At 40.0% G+C, this 15,858-nt stretch overlaps 1 protein-coding gene across 6 annotated transcripts in view; it reads right to left on the minus strand.

The window, feature by feature from the left end:
* UGT8 (UDP glycosyltransferase 8) overlaps positions 1 to 15,858 on the minus strand; it is a 101,485-nt gene that overhangs the window by 57,190 nt on the left and 28,437 nt on the right. For all 6 annotated transcript variants that reach the window (XM_017347341.4, XM_089302889.1, XM_008267465.5 and 3 more), the window contains one exon: positions 8,265 to 9,088. In XM_017347341.4, coding sequence (XP_017202830.3) covers positions 8,265 to 9,086 — 822 coding nt within the window. In that variant the 5' untranslated portion in view covers positions 9,087 to 9,088. The remainder of the gene's footprint in view (positions 1 to 8,264; positions 9,089 to 15,858) is intronic.

Consider the following 15,858-nt stretch of genomic DNA (forward strand, 5'->3'; position numbering starts at 1 on the left):
CATCCCAGCTCTACCAATAGCCTACAATCATATATTAGCATGAGTTTCACAGGACTATGGACCAAACCATTCCCAGGAAAAGGAAGGTGAGTACAAAAGAGATGAGAAGACATACTATGCAGGAGGAAGTCAGGCTGAGGAAAGACACTGGTGGCTGGGTCAGCACATCCTAAGTCTTAGAAGGAAACAGTAAACGTTTTGGGTTTTGATTTTTGTTTTGTTTTTGGAGAATTCCATTCTCATTCTGTTCTCTCTATTAAAAATCTGCAATGAGAATAGTATAACAGCTTAAGTCCCCATCTGTAATGCCAGCATCCCATATGGGCACTGGTTTGAGTCCTGGCTGTTCAATTACTGATCCTGCTTCTTGTTAATACATCTGAGAAAGTGATGGAAGATGGCCCAAGTTCTTGAGCCCCTGCCACCCATGTGGGAGATCCAGATGAAGAGCCTGGCTCCTGGCCTCACTGAGGCCATGTGATGAGTGAATCAATGGATGAGATCTCGATCTCTCTCTCTCCCTCTCCCTAATTCTACTTTTCAAAAAAGAATAAATAAATCTTTTAAAAAAGCAGACCTGACAAACTGGCAGTAGTGATTTTAATTTTGAAAATAGAACTCTTTGGCTGAGAGTGAGAGTTGCTTGTGAGGAATATCATATCAAAAACACTGGTGCCAGTAGTAATTTAATCACAAAATTGTCATTTGTAAAAATTATCAGTTTAAAATATTTCCCTTGACATTGGTAGTGTTGAATCAATACCTACATGGACAATATTATAGAATATAAACAATAGCAGTTGGGAAGTCTTTAGAAATCCTTAGACTTTGCGACAATTATAAATAAGTTTGTCTGGATCTGTTTGTGTATTTGGATTCCTTATCTCAAAATTCTCACAAGCCCAGGTTCTTAAAGTGTCAACTGACAAGCTGTTTTTAACTACAATGCTGCTTAGAAAATTACCATATCAAGCTGCAGCCTGCAATGCTCACACCAGTCTGTCCAGGCTCCACTGCCAGTCCTGCTCCCAGCTAATGGCCTGGGAAAAGCAGTAGAAACTAACCCAAGTCCCTAGGCCCCTGCCACCCAGGTGAGAGACCCAGATGAAGCTATTGGCTTCAGCCTGGCCCGCCCTGGACATTGCAGCTATCTGGGGAGTGAACCAGAAGATGGAAGATCTCTCTCTCTCTCTCTCTTTCTCTCCCTCTCTCTTTCTAACTCTTTCAGATAAATAAATCAATCTTTAAAGAAAAAAAGGGAAAATTACTATATCAGCAGGCTGTTGATAATTCCAATACAGCCTAATTTACTTCCTGTATAGAGTCTTTTAATAAGGTAATCTAGTATCTTAACTACGTAATAAAGACAAAATACATACTCAATCTACAAATTTCTGCAAAAATATCTCCAAGTACATTTTAATTTAATAAACTTCCATTAAAAATCTACCATTTTTTGCCCAGCTCTCATGCTATATCAAATATCTAAACTCAGAATTAGTAGGTTCAATTAAGTTATTAGTCTTTTCCAAACACTATTGTCCTGTTTGCTTTTTTTGTTATTTAAGAGTGATTGGTTTATTTATTTGAAAGCCAGAGTTAAAGAGAGAGAGGGAGTGACACAGAGAGAGAGAGAGAGATCTTCTGTCCACTGTCCAATCTCCAAATGGCCAGGCTAAAACCAGAAGCCAGGAGTTTCTTCTGGTCTTCCACATGGGTGGCAGAGGCCCAGGAACTTGGGTCATCTTCCACTGCTTTCTCAGACACACTAACAGGGAACTGGATCGAAGTGGAATAGCCAGTACTTGAACAAGTGCCCATATGGGATGCCAGCACTGCAGGCAGTGGCTCAACCCGCTGTGCCACAGCGCTGGCCCCAGTCCTCAGTTTTCTGATCCTCATACACATAACCAATATAGCATATTATTACTTTATGGATAAAGAGGACCTATGTTTTGATTAAATAAAATGTATTTAGGGTGCAGGCACTTTGTGCAGTTGGGTTAACCTGCCATTTCAGACACCTGCATCCCCTGTTAGAAGCCAGTTTGAGTCCTGCCTATACCCTTCTTCCAATCCAACTTCCTGACAAAAGTGCCATTGAAGGAATGGATGATGGCCCAAACACTTGGGTCCCTGCCACCCACATGGGAGATCCGGATTGAGTTCTTGGCTCCTGGCTTCACTCAGGCCCAGCTCTAGCTGTTTCAGCCATTTGGGGAGTGAACAAACATAAATGATCTCTCTCTCCCTTTCTTACACTTTCTCTCTCTCTCTCGCTCTCTCTCTCTCTGTTATTCTTCCTTTCAAATAAAAAGATAAATCTTTTTAAAAACATTTAATCAATATGGAATAATTATTACAATCCTCTCCAGCTTTAAATTTCATGAGACAGCATAAGTGTACTTCAAAAATTTTGCAGAAAAGCAGAATTTAAAGATAGGCTTACTTTTGTGCAAAAATTTTTGAAACACACATAAAAGTTCATGGAAATATGTATCATGGATTTGAAATATTTTTGCAGGAAACTAGACTTACTATTTTTTTAAACTAATTATGATCTGTTGCACCTATCATTTTTATAGTCTAGTGGTTTTTTAAAAAATATTTAGTATTTATCTGAAAAAGTTGCAGAGAGGCAGAGACAGAGACAGAGAGAGAGAGATAGAGGTCTTCCATCCACTGGTTCACCCTCCCCCCAACCCCGAAATGGCCACAACAGCCAGAGCTAGGCCAGTCCAAAGCCAGGAATCACAAGCTTCTTCCGGGTCTCCCATCTCCCACACGAGTACAGGGACCCAAGGACTTGGGCCACCTTTCACTGCTTTCCCAGGCCATGGCAGAGAGCTGGATGGGAAGTGGAGCAGCCGGAACTCAAACTGGAGCCCAAATGGGATGCCAGCACTGCAGGCAGCAGTTTTATCAGCTATGCCACAGCGCCGGCCCCTAAATTTACTTTTTAATTCTATTTTCCATGAATTTTTGAAGTCGTTGCATATGGTTTGGAAATTAACATTATTTTTGAAAAAACATTTGAAATCTATTCATATGTACTATTAAAATAGTCTTAATTTTCTACATTTGCTGCAACTCCGGACCAACCCATTTAGCCCTAAGGTTGCTTGTCCCATAGCCCAAATACTTCATTCTTAAATGGTGAAATCAGCTTTCAATCATTATATATAATAAGTCACAGTTTCTACATGAATCAATGAAAACTGAATACAAAAAGCCATTGTCAGTTAGTTTCATTCCTCTTCTCATAGTCTGATCTGTTCACAAGTGGCTAATTCCACAAATCTGTTGCTCAATGTCTTATTCTTTACAAAATCTCTCTCTGGGAAGGAGTTCTGGCAAGTGATAAAATGACAGTGAGTTACCTCTTGACCCTGTCCATGGCAGGTACCATGCTCTTCTTTATCCCAGTTTATCTCTTGTCTTATCTGTAATTTTCCACATGACAATTTCCCTAAATTTAAAAGGTCCACAAAACTGCTGAAATCAAGATGCCCTTAATACTCCTAACCTAGCAATAAGTCATCTTTGAGAGTCATCACATGATGCCAAGCAACTTAAGTTATTTTTCCAGACAGCTGGCTCATTCTTCACTATTATCTTTGTGTATGTGCTTATTTGGAGCAAGGTAGAGACCACTGTAGTTCAACAAATGAAGAGTATATGCTTATCTCCTTTTTTCAATATTAATAACATTAAGGTTGTTATTCTAATTCATCAGAATAAGTTAGCCTGGAATTTGAGGTTGTTTAATGGTGGGATGGTATGCAGACATAAAATTAGAATAAGCAGGTAATGGTTATAATATTACAACATTGTTGTACAAGCTGAATCACCTACCTTTTGGCAACTATTTCTATTTGATGTAGTTATTTTAATATTTAACATTTATTGAATGTTTACCATTTTCCAGACACCCAAGAGACAAAGTAGGGACGATATCTACTTTTTGAGGTAGTTACATTCTATCTAGGAAGAGAGTCAGATAAAAGACCAACAGTTGAGGTGCAACCTAGTATGTGCTGTTAGGAATTCAGGGCGGGGCTGGTGCTGTGTCACAGTGGGTTAACGCTCTGGCCTGAAGCGCCAGCATCCCATATGGGCACTGGTTCAAGACCTGGCTGCTCTACTTCCAATCCAGCTCTCTGCTGTAGCCTGGGAAAGCAGTGGAAGGTGGCCCAAGCCCTTGAGCCCCTTAATCTTCAAAGGGTCTATTCGTATAGGAACCTGCTTAAAGAACTCCTTCTTGGCCAAAGTAAACCTTTAAAAAATAATGGATCCATGTTCTCTACTGATCTTCAAAGACAGAACAGACAAACCACTACATAGATACGATCTAACTCAGAATGCTTACTCTTAATCCACTCCTGTGAGCTACCTACCAGGTAGTAGAAAATACAGTTAGAGGTCGTTTCTCCAGGCACATTTCCAACAAGATTTAAAATGAGCCAAGTCATAACATTTCCTCAGTCAATGCCAATATTTTTATACTTTAAAACAAAAACATTAGCATTTTGGTTGATTCCTATTACCAGTTTTCTAAAATATAAGAGTGCAAATGGTTTCATTAGACTCTCGTATTAAACCCTCACACTTATTTAGATGTCAAAGACTGGAAAATGTGCTATATCTGCATAGTTTTCTACACACTTATAAGTGTGTGATAAAAAAATGAGTGACAAGAGATACAGGCATCCTTACAAAAAAAATCAATAGCAAGCAATCTACATTATCCCTACCTATGCTGCAAACTATCTTTGCAATCCTGGATGAGCCACTCCAACTCAGTATGATAAATGAATTAACTATTCGTTCTACTCTAAATATTTCAAAGAAAAAAAAATACAACATGAGTGAAGCTGTACTAGACACTCCAGTTTTTTAGGTTCAAAATTTGAACGCTTCTAAAAAAATGTCTGTTAGAAATTCTCTACCCTCTCATCCCAGTTGGTGAAGCTCAGATCCCACTGTCAAATCACTTCCAGACATCTGAAACACTTAATCCTTCCAGCTTAAGATACTCAGGTGATTAACAATGAAGCTCTTATTAGTAAATCATGTGCTCTTAGTGGCTATTTTCTGGACCTTCTCGTTCTAGTATCAAATCACACCCATTAAGTATACAGGCATTTGAGAAACTTTAACTTTTAGAACCCTAATGTACATTTTTTTTTTTTTTTTTTGGACAGGCAGAGTTAGACAGTGAGAGAGAGAGACAGAGAGAAAGGTCTTCCTTCCATTAGTTCACTCCCCAAATGATCGCTACAGCCAGCACACTGCGCCAATCTGAAGCCAGGAGTCAGGTGCTTCCTCTTGGTCTCCCATTCAGGTGCAGGGCCCAAGCACCTGGGCCATCCTCCACTGCACTCCCGGGCCACAGCAGAGAGCTGGACTGGAAGAGGAGCAACAGGGACTAGAACTGGCGCCCGAACCAGGACTAGAACCCGGGATGCCGGTGCCACAGGCAGAGGATTAGCCAAGTGAGCCGCGGTGCTGGCCTAATTTGTTGTTATTTCAGATAAATACGCTAGAAAAAAAAATTCCAAAAGGAACACATATATTTCTAAATATGCCTCAGAATAAGGAAAATCTGAAAAACTAAGATGCATCATTCTTCAAAATACTCCCTGTTCAAGAATCATGCATGTCATGCTGAAATGAAAATAGCTCTTCACACCAGTAACCTAACAAACTGCCAATGACAGTAATATATTCATCCATGTTCCCATATTATAAATAACACATGCACAGGCATAAATGAGTATCTTTGTAGGTTACCCAACTAACTGGCACAATCAAAGACACTCTTTCAAAAGAATCATTGTAGAAAGCCAAAAGAGAAAAAAAAGATGGCAAATCAAAAGACAATTTGAGTAATATCTTACATAAGGCTTCAAAACCCACCTGAGATGTTTGTAAAGTAAAACAAAACTGATAAATTGGTTAGGACATCAATGGGCAAAGAATCCATGGGAGAAGCAATAAGTTTGAATTGTAGTGAAAAAGAAATTCCCACATGTTATGGATCTGAATGAAAGATACAGTATAGAAAAAAAAGCATAAAATGTCATTTATACTATGTCATTCAAGTTGCTGCAACTCAAGAAAAATGTGTAAGAGCTGAAGAGGAAAAAAAGGCAATCAGAAGGTTCCATTTTTTCACTGATCCCTTCCTCAATCAACTGATTGAAGATGAGCTTTTAACAACCAAAAAAAAAAAGAAGAAAAAATAAAAGCCAAAAGGAGTCGGCAAAAGGGCAGAAGGGCCACGCTCTGGTTGAGAAAAGATGAGGAGGTGGAGAAAACAACGTGAATTTGAATAGCAATATAAATGACTTGGTTAAGAAAAGACAAACTTGCTTACTAACTCTTGTACTGTAGAAGCTACATCTGAAATATGATTTTACCTTTACAGAGGAGTAACATATCACAAAGTAACCCTGACAGGGAAAATTTAAGAATTCGTAATGGGCTTCAATACTACATGACTGTAGTATTGAGATAATTTGAAGAATGATGCCTTGAGAGACTGTAGTATTAGAGATAAGCAATGATTAATTTCTCTCCTTTGTAGTTGATGTCAGAGAGCACCGGTGCCCTGTGGTCTCTAGATGCCTCATCTCTTTGAAATGCTAGGACTGTACAGTGCATGGATCTGGTTCTTTCCGTGCTTCCATGTTACATGAAATAAACTGTCGCTCCCCCTCTTCGCGGAGGAACGACACAGGACCCTGCGCTGTTCTTTTGTCTGCTCGGCCCTTCCCAGGTTTGCTGCTGGTCCTTCCCGGGTTGGCTGCCGATCCTTCCACCTCCGTGGAAGGGCGGCTCCCCCTGCCACTTTCCCCACTTCCGCGGGGGAGCAGCACACCGCCGGCCGGCTCTCTCGGGGGCTGCTCAGATGTTCCTCAGGTCTTTCCCTTAGATGTTCCTGGTGCATGTTGTCTCTCTCCTCCTTTATAGTCCTCTTCCACCAATCCCAACTCTGCTACCCACACGCCGAGTACGCTGCTCTCCTCCAATCAGGAGCAGGATCAGCTCCTGCAGGTTATTGGTCGAACTGGAGGCAGCTGTGTAGAAGTTGTTTACTCCTCTCCCAGCGCCATATTGTGGGAGAGCAGATGCATAGAGTAAGTCTTAATTCCAGTAACTTAGTCTAGTCCGAGTTGCTCCCCACATATACCAAGGTATCATTTCTTAAATATAACACTAATAATTGTATTAGAAAAGTCCTCAATGTGTATATCACAATCATCTTCTTACCCTTTTAAAAATCTGCCCAGTAATTGTTCTTATCTGATACCTATAAGCAAATGTGGGTTTACCCTTCAGTAAGACCCTGACAGACATTGTAGCATATAGTACCCAGAGCTAGAAATTAACAATCCAACAGTTTTTTCAGGGTGACTGTTTTCAGAGGAAAGAGTAGAAATAGTTTCAACAATGAAAATCCAGAAACAAAGCCTGAGCATCCTGGTAAACAGCATCAGATGTTCAGATTAAATCTAGAGAGTCAAACTAAGATTAGACAATCCACTGCAATGACAGATATGTGTACATGCCCCGTTACTTTGAGATACCTATTGAGAAGGCAAACTAGAAGAGAGAACACTAAAGAATTCACTGATGGCTCAACCAGTTTTAAGAAACTAGTTGAGCAAATATATTTTCTTAAAGTGTCATTAACTCCCTCTTTGGAATGAAATGGCAATAAAATATGATTTCCATAACACAGATTTTCTTGCTAACTTACATTAGCTGGCTGTCTATTTTGACGAAAGTCACTATTTCATTTTCTTTGTTGGACATAAGTTTAGTGGTGATGACTTCCCCAACAACTTCTATTCTCTTGGCTTACATTTATTTGAGTTCACTGAGCCTAAATATGCAGACTTATGTTGTGCTATTTGGTGTAAAACAGTGGAATTTATGTTTTATTAAAAGTAAAATCAACCACCCTTATTAAAGCTAATTGTCTAAATCTATTCTCTTCATATACTATGCTTGTTAATCAAACCCCGTTTACCAGCTATTCTGTTGATCGGCAGGGTGGCCTCTCATCACAGGGACGCTCACTCAAAGCAGGAATGTGTTCCAGGGAGCTAACAGATCCACAGACAGAGGGATCTTAGAGTCCTGACTGCTTTTTAGAGTGGCATTAGTTTCCAAAGGACAGTCAATCCTACCTCTTTTATATTTTATATTCTATTTTACATTTCAACAAAATAACCAAGGAGTTTAGCAAACCTTACTTCTGGCAGTGGCCCGGCCGGCTTGGTCAGGATTCCTCCTACATACACAACATTAGGCAGAGTGGGTCTTGGAAACTCCAGGGCTACGTCAGTGCACAGCATCCACAGGCTGGACCCATGAACCAAATCATACATGGACTTCTCCGGCTGCAAGTTGTACTTCTGCATTATCCTCTCGTATTTGGGAAGAACCAAAAAGCTGACCCCTATTCTGGAAATCAGGTAAACGCCGGTGTTTTTCATCCTTTGCAGCAAGTTCATGCGGTCTGTGAGGAGTGAGTTAAACTCTGGAACATAAGCTAACGGAGCAGGGGCACCCACTTCGGCAGGATACCAAAGGCCGGTGGAAAACACAGCATATTTAACGCCTAAAAGATGAGCTATCACAAATCCACACATATCATTAGGGTCCACCAGCAACAGGTCAAACTTCTCTTTTTTCAGATCCTGGATCAAGGCCTGGTTGCCAACCATCATGTCACAGTTCTTAGTGTAGCGATCCAGTATGTCAAACAGTTCGATGGCTGTTAATCTCCCAGAGAAAATATTCCGCATTTTGGACTGCAGGAAAGCGTCAGAGGTGGTACTGTTAAAGATTCCTGGGTAGCGCTGGAGGCTGTAATGATTAGATGGGGCAATGTCTCTACCTTCAGAGAGGAGAAACACTGTGTGGTGGCCTCTCTCATGCAAGGCTGAAGCTAGTGTCTTGAAAATGTACATATGGCTTTCAAACATAATTGGCGGCACAATGATGATTTTGGCAGCCTTTGCGATCCCAACAGCACTCCACAGGAGCATGAAATATGGAGTGTAAGACTTCATAGCTGTAAGACAATGAGAAAACAACATGAGACACAACATAATGCTTACCCTTCAGAACAATCTCACTCTTTCTCTAACATATCAGATGATCCAAAACTCTAAGGAACTACTTTTAAAAATTATACTAATACTTATTTGAATAAGTCTTCTATTTTTGAAAATAAATTTAAGTATAAAGTTGGCAGCAAAATTAACAAACTGAAATATACTAAAAATGGGTCAATTTTAGAACAGATAATTATATCAATAAACTAGTCTAAAATCTGAAATAAAACTTACATAATACTGAATGAATTATGTCTCTGTTTCGAGTAATATCTATGAAACATTTGTTAATTTTCTAATTGAGTGTTAATGTTAATCCCAGGAAGAAAAGTGGAGATTTTATATTTTCAAGTATATGTTCATATGTCACTTAAATCATTTCAGTAGCTATATTTTCAGTTATAACCAAAGCATAGCAAAAAAAATTATGTTTTAAAAATTATTTCAAATAGGAGTTTGAAAATTTGTAGAAAATGCCTTTTTCCCACAGGGAAAAAAAAGACCTTTGACATATATTTCTCTTTCACCTAAATATCATAAATATCCTGAGAGTCTCTGCGTTTGTCATTTTGCTTGTGCATTCCAGGCATTATCTACAAGAGAAATGTAACAGAAAAGTTAAAACAGGCTAAACAGATCTCAGTAAATGTTTACTGAAGAAGGGATCCATAAATGATAATGCCCCAGGCCACAATTCCTGTGATGTAGCTTTAGCTCAGCTGTGAATGGCAAATCATATGGTAGCTGTACAATTGGAACCTCCTGTGCTTTCGTGGTAACAGGTTATGTGTAACAGTCAAAATTGTCCTCTGTCATTGTTTAGAAATAAGTACACTAAAAATGGGAGCAAACACTCCTAACCTGCTCAGTACAATTAACACTCAGACTCTAAAGTAGATCTCAAATAAAGAAAAGATCTAAACAACTCCCCACATAATCCGGACACTTATTTCAAGAACAACTCAACATAGATTTTTGTATGTATCGCCAAATCATTAGCTATTTTTATTCATTTCCATACTTCAACCAACCTACTTCTACAAACCCCCACTACCTAAATTCACTTGAATAACTGTACCTTCTCAACATTCAAATATTTTAAATAACCTATAAAAAAAAAAAGAAACAACAGCAGCAAGTGATGGATTCTTCCAATATCAACATTGAACTATAAAATAAATTATATTTCCAGATACGTTTTTCCCTCTCTAACTCCAAGAAAAGTTTCAAAGTACTTCTAAGTAAATTGAAACTGTGTCACTAAGAATAAAGAAAGGTTGGCCAATGTTGTGGTGCAGCAGGTTAAGTTGCTGCTGCAAGGCTGGCAACCCATATGAATGTCAGTTCTGAGGCCTGGTTGCTGTGGTTCTGATCCAGCTCCCTGTTAATGTGCCTGAGTAAGCAGGAGAAGATGGCCCAAATAATTGGACCCCCACCACCCTACCTGAACTCCTGTCACCTACATGGGAGACCTAGATGGAGTTCCAGTCTCCTAGCTTCAGCCTGGCCTAGTCCTGTCCATTGTGGTCATTTGGGGAGTGAACCGGCTGTCGGAAGATGTCTCTCTCTCTCTACCTATCTCTCTGTAACTCTGCCTTTCAAATAAACCTTTTTTTAAAGAAAAAAAAGAAGGAAAAATAATGAGCATTTCAAACATCTGTTAAAAGCTGCTTGAATTGTTACAAAGGTTTTAAAAGTAAATAGATTCAGAGAGACACTGTTTCTATACAAAATTCACTCTACAATTACAAGATTAATGAAGAAAAAGAAGCAACCAATCTTGGAAAATACCTTCTAGGTCAATATTCTACTATACTGCCTCATCATGTTTCCCTGATGTTCACTTCTTAGGGATTTTCCATGGACATGCAATGAGTTCCAGGGGTAAGATTTACACAGAAACAGTTATCCTAGAAGCTCCTTCCTATTGGTCTCACTGCTTGTATGTTCAAGAAAATGTGCTTAATGATAGACCAATGCTAGACAATTGTTCTCTCCACTAGGTTTTGATGTAACTGAGCAGAGACAGCGGGCACATCAGTCAGTTGTACTTAAAATCACTACTTTATTATAAATAACTAAAAATAAAACAAAAATATAGTAGGGAAACAAATCATTTACTGTTATTTTATTCTTTTTATTTTAGTATTTCCTTTCAGTAACTAAAAAATTACCAAAAGAATAATTTTTAAATGAACACCTGCTTATGCTCTAAAACAGCACCACCCAGCAGAACTTTCTATGATAAGACTGGTAAAGATCCTCACTGTCCAATACGATATCTCTTAGCCACATGTGGCTACAGTGCAATTGAAATGTGGATAATATGTCTGAGGAACTCAAAAGTAACTGTTGTTTAATTTAGCTACTTGTGCCTGGTGGCTATTATATTAGAATAAAATAAAAAATAAAAATAAAAGAGGTGGACATTTGTAGTTAAGGTGGTATTGTGGTTAAGACACCAGTTACAATATTTGGGGCTAATGTCTGGTTCTGGCTGCCAACTTCAGTTTTCTGCTAATGTGTGTCCTGGGAGGCAGTGGTGATGCCTCAAGTTACTGGGTTCCTGCCACACATGTGAGATATATGGATGTGTACTCAGTCCCTGGCTTCTGCGCTGGACAAACCCCAGCTGTTGAGGGCATCTGGGGGATGAATCATTTGTTAGGAGCTCTTTCTTTCTGTCTCACCCACTCTCCAGTTTAAATAAATAAATATGTAAATTTTTAAAAATTGCATAGATTCAGGGACTGGTATTATGGCAAAGTAGGTTAAGCTACTACTTGGGCTGCCTGCATTGCTCCAATTCTAGTCCTGGCTACTCCACATCTGGTCCATTTGCAATCCTGCTTGCTGTTAATGTGCCTGGGAAGGCACAAGAAAGTGGTTCAAGTGCTTGAACCCCTGCCACCCACGAGGGAAATCCAAATGGAGTTCCAGGCTCCCAGCTTTGACTTGCCCAGCCCCAGCCACTATGGCAATTAGGGGAGTGAACCAGTGGATGGAAGATCCCTCTTTCTGTCTCTCCTTCTTTCTCTGTAACTCTGCCTTTTGAATCAATAAAGTAAATCTTTAAAATGCATAAATTTTGTATATATTATATATATACATATTCTGAAAGTCACTATTCATAAATTTACATGGCAAAATACCTTCTCACAAGAACATGTACGGCCCGCGCTGCAGCTCACTAGGCTAATCCTCCGCCTGCGGCGCCAGCACCAGGTTCTAGACCCGGTTGGGGCGCCGATTCTGTCCCGGTTGCTCCTCTTCCCGTCCAGCTCTCTGCTGTGGCCCGGGAAGGCAGTGGAGGATGGCCCAAATCCTTGGGCCCTGTACCCGCATGGGAGATCAAGAGGAAGCACCTGGCTCCTGGCTTCGGATTGACACAGCGCCGGCGTAGCGGCCATTTTGGGGGTGAACCAATGGAAGGAAGACCTTTCTCTCTGTTTCTCTCTCTCACTGTCTAACTCTGCCTGTCCACAAAAAAAAAAAAAAAAAATGTACTACATCTTCTTATCTCTTTATGAAACAACACTCATTATCATCAAAGAAGCATCATTTACACAGCATGTTGTTGTGTTCCAATTAAAAATTCTGAGATGCTTTAATCTCAAATATCATTGAATATCATTGTGGTAGATAAAAAAAATACCATCGTGGTGGTTTAGAGAGTAACTGACACAACTAGAAACAAATTCTTGCTGGTCCAGAATTATCTGAATGTGTCCATCAGAAAAAATGATTTGCTGAAATGTTACACGGTTTCAGTTTTAGCATCCGCTTTTTAAATTTACTTTAGAGAAAGAGAAAGACAAAAGAGAGCACTCCCATCTGTTCACTCTCCCAATGCCTGTAAAGGTCTAGGCTCAACCCAGGTCTTCCACATGGGTGTCAGGAGCCTAACACCTTGAGCCATCACTGTTGCCTTCCAGGATCTGCACTAGCAGGAAGCTGGAGTCAGGAGTTGAACCTAGGTACTCTGATGTGAGACACCAGCATTGTAACCACTAAGCAACATGCCACCCCAATGTTTTTTAAGATCTTTTATGATTCTGAGTTTTATTTGTAAAACAAGATACACCACCAAAATGTCTTACCAAAATGTAAATACTTTCAATGTTGTGCTCATTAACACATCCAAATAAGCATGTGTTGACTTAGAAGCTGAAACTGAATATTCCAGACACCACAGGAGAATTTTAAAACTTAAAATATAATTTTAATATATGACACATGACAGACAGCACTTGATATTTTAAAATGCCAAGAACAGAGTTTTTTAAAACAAGTTTAAGCAAAAGCTGTCTTTTCTTACATAATTACAGTAGGACAGAGCTGGATGGGATATTATGTATAACGTATCCAAGCAATCCACAAACACTTGAATCTACTCTTACACCTAGTTTTCCAACCTACAAGGTTGGTAACAACTTAAAAATTATCCCCATCATTTCTACTTTTTAACATAATTCTGAACACGAGTGCTCATGTTTTAGAAAATAAAAGAAGTATAAAGATTAAAAGGTAAGAAACATGGGGCTGGCAGTGTGGGCATCCCATATAGGCATCAGTTGGAGTCCTGGCTGCTTCACCTCCAATCCAGCTCCCTGCTATGGCCTAGGAGAGCAGTAGAGATGGCCCAAGCACTTGGGTCCCTGCACCCACATGGGCGACCTGAAAGAAGCTCCTGGCTCCTAGCTTTGGATTGAAGCAGCTTTGGCCATTGTGGCCATCTGAAGAGTGAACCGGTGGAGAGATGACCTCTCTCTCTCTCTCTCTCTCTCTCTGCTTCTGCCTCTCTGTAATACTGCCTTTCATAGAAAATGTGTATTATGAAAAAACTATGCATGGATTTCAAACTTTTTACCACCCAAATAAACATCTTTTAATTTAATTTTCCATGAACTTTTTGAAGTACCCTTTTACAGTGACTAATGGTATCCTAGAAAGACAACATGCAACATACATACTAGACATTTAACTTCCATAAACATTCCAGTGAATTTATTAAGTAAAAGACAGGATTGTTCTTAACTGCAAAGATACATTAAATTCCCAACAACTGAAGGTTAATTAAATAAGTTGACATTCACTGATACAATGCAAACACTTGAAGAGTCTTGTAAAAAGAAAATGATATGACAATCATAATTTCCTGAAAATTATACTAAATATTCTATATGTCATGCACCACTTTGCAAAACATACACATATGTACACACACAGTTATACCATGTACCAAAATAAGTGTTTTTCTCTGGATGTGTGAATTGTAAGGAATGTTAAAATTTTCTATGTACTTGCAAAGAAATACAGTGAGCATAAAGCTTTCCTTGAAATAAATTTTGTAAAATAATACTTGATTAAAAAATATCTTTTGGAGCCGGTGCCATGGCTCAGTAGGTTAATCTTCTGCCTGCGACGCCAGCATCCCATGTGGGTACCGGTTCTAGTCCCTGGCTGCTCCTCTTCCAATCCAGCTCTCTGCTGTGGCCTTGGAAAGCAGTAGAGGATGGCCCAAGTGCTTGGGCCCCTGAACCCAAGTGGGAGTCCTGGAAGAAGCTCCTGGCTCCTGGCTTCAGATCGGCATAGCTGCAGCCCTTGCGGCCATTTGGGGAGTGAACCAACAGAAGGAAGACCTTTCTCTTGTCTCTCCTTCTCACTGTCTGTAACTCTACCTCTCAGATAAATAATTAAAAAATATTTAAAAACAAATATCTTTCTGATACTAACAATAACAGAGAGAGGTAGAGACAGAGAGAGAGATCTTCCAAATGCTGGTTCACTCCCCAGATGGCTGCAAAGGCCGGAGCTGCACCAATCCTAAGCCAGGAGCCAAGAACTTCTTCCAGGTCTCCCACCTGGGTGCAGGGGCCCAAGGACTTGGGCCATCTTCTATTGCTATCCCAGGTCACCGCAGAGAGCTGGATCGGAAGAGGAGCAGCCGGGACTAGAACTGGCAACCCTATGGGATGCCGGTGCTTCAGGCCATAGCTTTAACCCACTGTGCCACAACACCTGCCCCGCATAACACATTTTATTTAAGATTTAGTTATCTGAAAGAGTGATATATAGAGGGAGAGACAGAGAGAGGTATGATAGAGAGAAATAGAGATAGAGATAGAGATAGAGATAGAGATAGGGAGAGGGTTAGAGATAGAGAGAGGGAGAGGGAGAGATATAGAGAAAGAGATAGAGATGAGATAGAGACAGAGATGAGCTAGAGGTGATATAGGGATAGAGATAGAGATAGGGAGAGGGAGAGAGAGAGAGAGAGAGAGATGAGATAGGGATATAGAGATAGAGATGATATAGGGATAGGGATAGGGATAGGGATAGAGACAGAGACAGAGACAGAGACAGAGACAGAGATAGAGATAGAGATAGAGATAGAGATGAGATAGAGAGAAATACAGATAAAGATGGAGAGAGTTTCCATCCGTTGGTTTATTCTCCAGATGAGCACAACAGCCAAGTCTGGGTCAGGTAAAACCCAGGATCCAGGAACTCCATCTTGGTCTCCGACCTGGGCAGAAGGTCCCCAAGTACTTGAGCCATCTCTGATGCCTTCCCAGGCACAATAGCAGAGAGCTGCATCGAAAGCAGAGAAGCTGGGACTTGAACATGTCACAGGCAGTGGCTTAACTTCCTGCGCCACAATGTTGTCTCCCTGTGTAACACCTTTTAAATCACCAAAAAAAAAGTTTTTGTTGACTGTACTCGC

This window comes from Oryctolagus cuniculus, chromosome 8, assembly GCF_051225735.1.
Source record: "Oryctolagus cuniculus isolate XC-2025 breed Fujian yellow rabbit chromosome 8, ASM5122573v1, whole genome shotgun sequence".
NCBI classification, from domain to species: domain Eukaryota; kingdom Metazoa; phylum Chordata; class Mammalia; order Lagomorpha; family Leporidae; genus Oryctolagus; species Oryctolagus cuniculus.